The following is an 11,039-nucleotide window of genomic DNA, read 5'->3' on the forward strand; positions in this document are numbered from 1 at the left end:
TATTTAAACCAAATTGAACAGTATGTCTCTGAAAGGGCTCTAGTTTAAAAACAAGGAACAGTTTTTTTATTCAGGTCAACTTGTGCACCGCTTGCCTTTAGTTGTACCTTTACAGCCTTCTCTGACATGACCCATGCCCATTTCCAGTTCCCACCGGGCGGCTGGGAAAGCAGCACAAGGTCTGTATCCAAAACGCCCCTCAGAGTAGGAGGGCTGATCTAGGTTCAGTGCTCCCCTGTCAATCTAATCTTATGTATTATCTAGAAGGTAAAGCAGATCCTATATCAGCAATACTAGAACACAGGCCCAAAGCATGCTTGAGTAGTGGAGTAACATTCCCATGAAGAGTCAGAGGGATCTTTAACCACATACAGTATACACGCTCATGTACATGTAAAACTGAGAACATCGACACACATAGGTCTGTGTACACATAGGAAATCCATAAGCTTGCATGTTGCCATGCAGTAGGGCAGGCTATAGCAATAGCCCTGTGGCTGATTATGGAGTCTGATGAGGTCTGGTGGGTAATGAGAATAGGCAGAGGGGCAGTGTGTGTGTGTGTGTGTGTGTGTGTGGAGTGAGTTTTGCTGCTGGAAATGCTGGCCTTGAGGATTCCAGCTCTCCACTCATCTGTGGAATAGGTTTAATGTAAACAGCTCCGACACCTGTGTGCGTTCGCCAGAGACCAGAGAGGAACTAGGCTATACACTGAGCGTTAAACACTTTGTCCCCGCTGCTCTTTCCATGACAGCTTTCACCTGGTCAGTCTATGATCCCTTATTGATGTCACTTGTAAATCCCTTTCAAATCAGTGTAGATGAAGGGGAGCAGACAGGTTAAATAAGGATTTTTAAGCCTTGAGATAATTGAGGGGGCCTCTCCGGTTAGCACAGCTGGGAACAACACAAAGGGACAGACAATAGGCATGAGAAGAGAATGAGGGAAAGAAAAGAGTAATTAAAATAGAGAGGAGAGAGAAGTGGTAGCCCATGTCAGAAACCATCACTTGAATTAGTCAAACTAAACAAATGAGCACATAATTGGAATATAACTGTTGAACTTGATTACTTTAAAGTATGTCAATGAAGTAAAGTGTCAACACTAAAGAACTTGGTTTATGTGATGGAAGCAGACCGAACAACACAAATACACCTGCACTTCAAGACGTCAAATGGGAAACAAGACATCTGTCAAGCTGTTCAATGCAATAGTTCAAGAGAACAGTAGTCAGACCTTCTGGATTTACTTTCTCACAGGTTGAATGAAGCTTCTAGTCACAGTCACAGCATTACAGGGAGTTTCTACACAAAGTGTGAATGTTTACTGACTGCACAGGCTCAGCCTGCAATTCAGAGTAGGCATACATAACTACCCTTTGATGTTACAGAGCACAGGATGTGGTTCAAAACCCTGAGACCTGTGACGGGTTTGGAGAAAGCCCGAGCCATATCATTTTGTCAGAATGTCTGGGCAGTCGTTTTGCCAGAAAAGCAGCCATTTCGGTGTCAGATCAGACTCTCTATCACATAATCATTATGTGAAAAATAATACATACTTCAATATATTCATATACATTTCCCCCAGCAGTGAGATGGTTGTTTTCAGTAGACAGACAATTCATCGCTGAGCTCAAAAGTTCTGACACTGCGAGGGCCTCCTTGTCCTAACCAAACAGAAACTAAATCAATATACCTAAAAATGACAAAAGAACAAATAAACTGTAAATAAATCAGTGTTGTAAAAATACTTTAAAGTACTACTTAAGTATTTTTGGAGGGTTACCATTTACACACTTTTACTCCACAACATTCCTAAGGAAAATAATATACTTGCTACTCCATATATTTTCCCTGACACCCAAAAGTACTCGTTACATTTAGAATGCTTAGCAGGACAGGAAAATTGTCTAATTCACACACTTAAAGAGAAAATCCCTGGTCATCCTTACTGCATATGATCTGGCGGACACAAATGCTTTGTTGGTAAATTATGTCTGAAGTTTGGGGTGTGCCCCTGGCTATCCTAAATGTAATTTAAAAAATAGTTCCATCTTGTTTTCTTAATATAAGGAATTTCAAATTATTATTTGATACTAAAGTATTTTTAAAACCAAATATGTTTTTAGTTGGACTCCAGTAGTATTTTACTGGGTAACTTTCACATGAGACATTTTCTATTAAGGTATCTTTACTTTTATTCAAGTATGGAAAAGGTACCTAATTTTCACCATAATGGACTTATATTCATATTATAACTCCACTATCATTTCTCAACAGCTTCATTTTCATAAAAACACATTTTCTTCCATCACAGTTTCTTGACAATCCAACTAGACTAGACTGTCAGGAAGCATCAAAAAAATTACAAATACAGATAGAGGGCCTATATTTTGCCAATTTTTAGTTCAACCTTCTGGACCACGTTGAAGACCAAATGTGGCCAGTGGGGGAAATTGAGTTAAACACCCTTGATCTAGAGCAAGAGAGGCACAGACAGACACAGAGACAGACAGAGAGAAAGAAAGAAAGAGAGACTTTAGGATCACATTGACTCATGAGGGGCAGGAAAGGAGGTAAAAGAGTGAGTGAGAGTCCAGTCAGTGAGCCATGAAGGCATGGGAAAGGTTTCTGAACAGTCAGATACCAGGGGAAGCCATGCCATGATGAACACAGTCAGATACCAGGGGAAGCCATGCCAGGATGAACACAGTCAGATACCAGGGGAAGCCATGCCAGGATGTGGTTACGAAAGGAGGTAGATTGAGGCCACACACTCACATGTGTGTCATGATTTTGTGCAGGAAGACCCCATCCACCAGATCCATAAACATAGAGAGCTTGTCCTCTGAGCCAGAGCCCAGTGGTCCAAAGGTCTTCACCTGCAGAGAGGGAGGAGAGAGGGAAGACAGGGATAGATTACTAAGAGCTCAGCTCAACTATGAAGTGATGGGTCACATCTGGATGTTAGTACTTTCAGTTTCCAAGAATACAGACATTTCCTGCTCTGACAGCCATCAATGCAAGTTCAATACCCTCTATCTGTCAAAGACTGAGCATGTAAATATATTTAAACTGTAGCTATAGGAGCCAGGAGGTACTGTAGGTGGGAAAGGGGACACCTAGTCAGTTGCACAACTGAATGCATTCAACCCAAATGTGTCTTCTATAACTCAAGGTGCGGTTTGTTGCCTTAAATCGACATCCACGTCATCATCGCCTGGGGAGCAGTTTTTGTTGGGGGTTACTTCCTTTGCTGGCTCGGGGGTTTGAACTAGGGATGCACGATATATCGGTGAGCATATAGGAATCAAACGATATTAGCTAAAAACACCAACATCGGCACAATGTCTAGTTTAACGGCGATGTGCAAAACTGATGTCAAAGCTGACGTGCATACCTATATTATGTAGGTTCATGACGTAGTGACACCACATAAAATGTAGCACTACACTTACAACACAGCATTCCTAACCTAGCCCACAATGTCTGCTGTATGGATCGACCAGTCAACAAGTCGAGCAGTCATTTGAAAGAGTAAGAAAATTTCAGCAAGACAACTCAAAGGCAAAATCCATTAACGCCAAGACAATAGAATTCATTGCCCTTGACAATCAACCATTCACTGTCTTGGGTGACGTTGGCTTTCGCCAACTGGTCGAGCACCAGTACACAGTACCAAGTGCTCTATTTTTCAGATGTTGCCCTTCCGGAGTTACACAGTAATAGCGTCACTGCTATCAGCTTCATGACTGACATTTGGACCAGCGATATCAGCCCCATGAGCATGCCGAGTCTGACAGCACAGTGGGTTGTCAAGGATTTCGTACTGAGGAAAGTAGTATTGCATGCTCATGAATGTGCTGGTTGCCATACCGCTGCTGCTATTTCAACAGCATTTGAGAACATGTTTGAAACATGAACATACTAGCTAGCTTCATTCGAACAACTGACCTGAGAAATAAGCTCATGAGCTGCGCCTGCAGCAGACGTGATACCCTCAGTCATGGCATTGAAACGCCTGCTCAACAAAACTGCCGACACAGGCTGTGAACAAGCGATTCAGGGGCATTCTCCCCTTTCTGTGTCACCAATAGAGGTAGACCGATTAATCAGAATGGCCGACTAATTAGGACCGATTTCAAGTTTTCATAACAATCGGAAATCTGTATTTTTGGACACTGATTTTTACACCTTTATTTAACTAGGCAAGTCAGTTAAGAACACATTCTTATTTTCAATGACAGCCTAGGAACGGTGGGTTAACTGCCTTGTTCAGGGGCAGAGCGACAAATTTTTACCTTGTCAGCTCGGGGATTAAATCTTGCAACCTTACAGTTAACTAGTCCAACATTCTAACCACCTGATTACATTGCACTCCACGAGGTGACTGCCTGTTACGTGAATGCAGTAAGAAGCCAATGTAAGTTGCTCGCTAGCATTAAACTTATCTTATAAAAAACAATCAATCATAATCACTAGTTAACTACACATGGTTGATGATATTACTAGTTTATCTAGCGTGTCCTGCGTTGCATATAATCGATGCGGTGCGTATTCGTGAAAAAGGACCGTCTTGCTCCAATGTGTACCTAACCATAAACATCAACGTCTTTCTTCAAATCAATACACAAGTATATTTTTTTAAACCTGCATATTTAGTTAATATTGCCTGCTAACCTGGCTCGTTGCGAACTCTGAAGACTATTTCTTCCTAACAAAAGACAGCCAACTTCGCCAAACGGGGGATGTATTTAACAAAAGCGCATTTGCGAAGAAAGCACTATCGTTGCACGACTGTACCTAACAATAAACATCAATGCCTTTCTTAAAATCAATACACAGAAGTATATATTTTTAAATCTGTATATTTTGCTAAAAGAAATCCAGGTTAGCAGGCAATATTAACCAGGTGAAATTGTGTCACTTCTCTTGCGTTCATTGCACGCAGAGTCAGTGTATATGCAACAGTTTGGGCTGCCTAATTTGCCAGAATTTTACATAATTATGACATAACATTGAAGGTTGTGCAATGTAACAGGAATATTTAGACTTATGGATGCCACCCGTTAGATAAAATACAGAACGGTTCCGTATTTCACTGAAAGAATAAACGTCTTGTTTTCGAGATGGTATTTTCCGGATTCGACCATATTAATGACCTAAGGCTCATATTTCTGTGTGTTATTATGTTATAACTAAGTCTATGATTTGATAGAGCAGTCTGACTGTGCGGTGGTAGGCACCAGCAGGCTCATAAGCATTCATTCAAACAGCACTTTCGTGCATTTTGCCAGCAGCTCATCGCTGTGCTTCAAGCATTGAGCTGTTTATGACTTCAAGCATATCAACTCCCGAGATTAGGCTAGTGTAACGCTGTGATGTAAAATGGCTAGCTAGTTAGCGGGGTGAGCGGTAATAGCGTTTCAAACGTCACTCGCTCTGAGACCTGGAGTAGTTATTCCCCTTGCTCTGCAAGGGTAACGCTGCTTCGAGGGTGCCTGTTGTCAATGTGTTCCTGGTTCGAGCCCAGGTAGGGGCGATGAGAGGGACGGAAGCTGTACTGTTACACTGGCAATACTAAAGTGCCTATAAGAACATCCAATAGTCAAAGGTATCTGGAATACAAATCGTATAGAGATAAATTGTCCTATAATTCCTACAACCTAAAACTTCTTACCTGGGAATATTGAAGACTCATGTTAAAAGGAACCACCAGCTTTCATATGTTCTCATGTTCTGAGCAAGGAACTGAAACGTTAGCTTTTTTACATGGCACATATTGTACTTTTACTTTCTTCTCCAACACTTTGTTTTTGCATTATTTAAACCAAATAGATTTTATTGATGCATTATATTAGGTTAAAATAAGTGTTCATTCAGTATTGTTGTAATTGTCATTATTACAAATTATTATTTATTCTTCTTTAAAAATATATATATTTTTTATTATTATTATTTTATTTTTTATATATTATTATTTTTATTATTTATTTATTTTATTTTTAAATCGGCATCGGCTTTTTTTTTGGCCCTCCAATAAATCGGTATCGGCTTGGAAAATCATAATCGGTCGACCTCTACTAGAGGTAGTGGCCGATTAATTAGGGCCGATTTCAAGTTTTCATTATCGGAAATCTGTATTTTTGGGCGCTGATTTCCGATTATTATTTTTTTTTGTGTTTAAAAATATAGATTTTTTATACCTTTTATTAAACTAGGCAAGTCAGTTAAGAACACATTCTTATTTTCAATGACTGCCTAGGAACTTTGGGTTAACTGCCTTGTTCAAGGGCAGAACGACAGATTTTCACCTTGTCAGCTCAAGGGTTTCAATCTTGCAACCGCACAGTTAACTAGTCCAACGCTCTACCCATTGCACTCCACGAGTTGTCGATGTGTTCCTGGTTCGAGCCCAGGTAGGGGCGAGGAGGGGGACGGAAGCTATACTGTTACACTGGCAATACTATAGTGCCTATAACAACATCCAATAGTCAAAGGTTAATGAAATACAAATGGTATAGAGAGAAATAGTCCTATAAATACTATATTAACTACAACCTAAAACCTCTTACCTTGGAATATTGAAGTCTCATGTTAAAAGGAACCACCAACTTTAATATGTTCTCATGTTCTGAACAAGGAACTTAAACGTTAGCTTTTTTACATGGCACATATTACTTTCTTCTCCAACACTTTGTTTTTGCATTATTTAAACCAAATTGAACATTTCATTATTTGAGGCTAAATTGATTTTATTGATGTTTCATATTAAGTTAAAATAAGTGTTAATTCAGTATTGTTGTAATTGTCATTATTACAAATAAAATAAATGTAAAAAAGCATTTTACAAATTGGCCGATTCATCGGTATCAGCTTTTTTGGTCCTCCAATAATCGGTATCGAAAAATCATAAATCGGTCGACCTCTAGTCACCACCATGCTCGATGCTAGGTACAAGGACCGCTACTTCGATGCAGACAAGAAACAAGGTTTATGTGAAATGTTACATACACAGCTGGACAGGATGGAAACAGACACAGTGACCGTGCGCACCAAGGAAGAGAGGCCACGGACAGACAGAGCAGAAACTTCACTGCTTTACATGTATGATGAAATACTGGTTGAGAATGAAACGACTGAACAAACGAACAACGAAACAGCAAGCAAGTAGTGAAAGAAATAGGTTTTGATTATGTTTTACTGGTAATGTAAATGCATACAAAATAACTTTTGGTCAGTGGGGTGTGTAACCTTTTAACGAGGCAAGTCTGTTAAGAACAAAATCTTATTTACAATGATGGCCTACCCCAGCCGAAATCTGGATGATGCTGGGCCAATAGTGCAGCCGCCAGTCCAGTTGACTTGGCAAACAGGAGGGTCCAGCCAGGGGAAGTACTGCACGTTTCCCTGATCCCCACCTGCTGCCATTACCCTGGGCCGTTCAAATATTGCTGTAGGCCTGACATTACACTGGTCTACTCAAATGATGCACTCTCCCACCATAGCCTGGTGCCATACTATATGTGCTAAAAGCATAGCCTGGTGCCATGGTGTATTGTACTGTAGTCATTGACTGTCATACATGTGCTTTAGCCATAGCCTGGTGCTCTACTGAATGTGGTTTAGTCATAGCCTGGTGGCACAGTGAAACCCTTTGTGCTGTAGCCAACACTCCTACCATTGTCTGTCATGCCATGTAGCCACGTTGCTTCATGTGGCCATGCCATGTATTCACGTGGCTTACCAGTCAAAAGTTCGGACACACCTACTCATTCAAGGGTTTTTCTTTATTGCTACATTGTAGAATAATAGTGAAGACATCAAAACTGAAATAACACATACGGAGTAGTATATCGTGTAGTAACCAAAGTGTTAAATCCAAACATATTTTATCAAATCAAATTTTTATTTGTCACATGCACATGGTTAGCAGATGTTAATGCGAGTGTAGCGAAATGCTTGTGCTTCTAGTTCCAACTATGCAGTAATATCTAACAAGTAATCTAACTATTTTATATATTCTTCAAAGTAGCCACCCTTTGCCTTGACAGCTTTGCACACTCTTGGCATTCTCTCAACCAGCTTCACCTGGCTTTTACAACAGTCTTGAATGAGTTCCCACATATGCTGAGCACTTCTTGGCTGCTTTTCCTTCACTGCGGTCCAACTCATCCCAAACCATCTAAATTTTGTTGAGATTGAGGGATTGTGGAGGCCAGGTCATCTGATGCAGCACTCAATCACTCTCCTTCTTAAACAAATAGCCCTTACACAGCCTGGAAGTGGTAGCCATGCTGGGTAAGGATGCCTTGAATTCTAAATCAATCACTGACAGTGTCACCAGCAAAGCACCCCCACGGCACCACACCTCCTCCTCAATGCTTCATGGTGAGAACCACACATGCAGAGAACATCAGTTCACCTACTCCACGTTTCACAAAGACATGGCGGTTGGAACCATAAATCTCAAGGACAGACTGTTGAGATGTGTCTGTTACTTGAACTCTGTGAAGCATTTATTTGGGCTGCAATCTTAGGTGCAGTTAACTCTAATGAATTCATCCTCTGCAGCAGAGGTAACTATGGGTCTTCTGTTCCTGTGGCGGTTCTCATGAGAGCCAGTTTCATCATAGCTCGATGGTTTTTGCAACTGCACAAACTGACTGACCTTCATGTCTTAAAGTAATGGACTGTCGTTTAAGTTTATTTGGAGCTGTTCTTGCCATAAAATGGACTTGGTCTTTTACAAAATAGGGCTATCTTCTGTATACCAACCCTACCTTGTCACAACACAACTGATTGCCTCAAAGACATTGAGTAAAGAAATTCCACAAATGTACTTTTAAACAAGGCACACATGTTAATTGAAATGCATTCCAGGTGACTACCTCATGAAGCTGGTTGAGAGAATGCCAAGAGTGTGCAAAGCTGTCATCAAAGTAAAGGGTGGCTACCTTGAAAAATCTCAACTATAAATATATTTTGATTTGTTTACCACTTTTTTGGTTATACATGGTTCCATATGCATGATTTCATAGTTGATGTCTTCACTATTATTCTACATGTAGAAAATAGTAAAAAAATAAAGAAAAACCCTGGAATGAGGTGTCCAAACTTTTGACTGGTACTGTTTATTGAAAGCAGTGGTTTCCACACAGGTGTTGTTACTTAATTAAGCAATTAATGTCCAATCATGCTTATGGTCATGTATAAAAATGCCCAGTTGCTCATTCTTTTGGCTTCCATGACTAGTAGATATCAGTGACTTTGAAAGAGGGGTCTCAAACGAGGATAGGGTGTTTAAAGTGTGTGTCAGTCACCAGATCTCAACCCAATTGAAATGGGAGATTATGGATCAGTGCTTGATATAGCGTTTTCCACCACCATATGATGGAATTTCTCGTGGAATAATGGTAACGCATCCCTTCAATAGTCAGTTACTCTGCTACTGTATGTGAGAAACAGAAAAACGAACAAGTTAAACATATCACCAGGACTGGTTAAGGAGACGGACCCGTTCAAAATGTAATACATTGGCTAACATTAGGTTACTAGGACACACCAACACAGCGGAATTATTCTCAACCATGGATCACTTGCTCTGAGTACACTACATTTAGTCTAGGCTACTTACCCACACCACGAGCGAGGTGTCCATGAAGTTTTCCAACAACTCTGACACGGTAATATCCATTTTAATTAACTTCACACGTTTCCTCCCAGTTCTTAAATTCTAAAATTAGTGGTCACCGCCCAAGCGTACACAGTAACTCAATATTCTTCTCAGGGGACCTTGCATGCCTGGTCAAGACGGAACAATGCCGTGAGACATCGAAGATAAACCGCACGTTGTTGGGGCTCTCTACCCATAACAAATCATCACGGCGATATATAGTTTCCCATGACCGAAAAAAATACTGTGCATGTCATAGTCTTTCAGAATGTATATGGCGTTTTCGAAGTGCATCTTACACAGTAATAAAAGCAGAACGAAGTAAACACATTCACACCTGCATCAACACTTGTTTCACACACAGCGAATCCTAACTAGTGGGCGCGTCATCCAACTATGAATAGCGCACTTCAGTGACAGCATGGATAGCCAATCAAATATGGTATACGACCCCAAACAAAGAACAGCCAATCCACGACCCCAGAAAATTGAACAAAACATTAAATAATTTAAATTGCCCAAGAGTACTCTCCACTGTCCAGAACTAATAACTGCAGTTATTGGCTATTGAGAATGGGAAACACTCTTTGGGAAACATTCTTTTCATTAAACTTACAGATACAGAAGTTACTTTTTCGTAGCAGGCTAGGGGACTGAGGTTAGGGTTAGAAAATGCTCTCATGCTACGAAAATCCCAGAAGAGTGTGTCCCTCCCTATTGAGTGTCCCTAATGTGAAAATGTCAAGCAGAGGCTCTGGTAGAAATTTGGCGTCATTCATTTCCAAAAATGTAGGTGTATCACAGCAGCAAAATAATAAATGAAGGGTACACAAGAATTTTGATTCCATAACAGTGACAAAATAACATACTGTAAAAGTTCATTCTTTCCCAGACATATTTTAGGAAAACCATTTTCAAAATGGAACACATGTGGTAAAATAGCAGAACCTTGCACATAAGGAAATAAACGTATTGGATGGTACAGAAGAAAAAAATGAATTGGGTGAGTACATAAAACCATAATTTAGTCAACCTACCAGAATCCAAGTGGAAGCACTGCTGCTATACTTTCATGTGGTGTCCATGGTGAATCTCACTGTTCAGAGGTTAACATGTCAGCTAGTTTAGTAGAGCTGTGCCACTTGGTAAGCAGTCAGTCTTATCAATAGACAATCAAATAGAAAACAAGGAAAAGAGTTGCACTTTTACACTCACATTATTTAATGCAGTTCTCACAATGTATTAAACAACGGAGATACAATGTGACTTTCTTTTTTTTTAACATATTTACATTTTGTTTTCATTATATTTAATGATAAACCAAAGTATATATATATATATATATATATATATATATATATATA

At 40.0% G+C, this 11,039-nt stretch overlaps 1 protein-coding gene across 1 annotated transcript in view; it reads right to left on the minus strand.

Moving 5' to 3' along the window:
- LOC118368151 (protein Daple-like) overlaps window positions 1-10,151 on the minus strand; it is a 112,182-nt gene extending 102,031 nt beyond the window's left edge. The window contains exons 1-2 of the mRNA XM_052495661.1: window positions 9,637-10,151; window positions 2,781-2,881 (exon numbers count right to left, since the gene is read on the minus strand). Of these exons, the coding sequence (XP_052351621.1) occupies window positions 2,781-2,881; window positions 9,637-9,696 (161 nt within the window). The 5' untranslated portion in view covers window positions 9,697-10,151. The remainder of the gene's footprint in view (window positions 1-2,780; window positions 2,882-9,636) is intronic.
- Between the last annotated feature and the right edge of the window lie 888 nt (window positions 10,152-11,039).

This window comes from Oncorhynchus keta, chromosome 35 (genome assembly GCF_023373465.1).
Source record: "Oncorhynchus keta strain PuntledgeMale-10-30-2019 chromosome 35, Oket_V2, whole genome shotgun sequence".
In the NCBI taxonomy this organism is placed as follows: domain Eukaryota; kingdom Metazoa; phylum Chordata; class Actinopteri; order Salmoniformes; family Salmonidae; genus Oncorhynchus; species Oncorhynchus keta.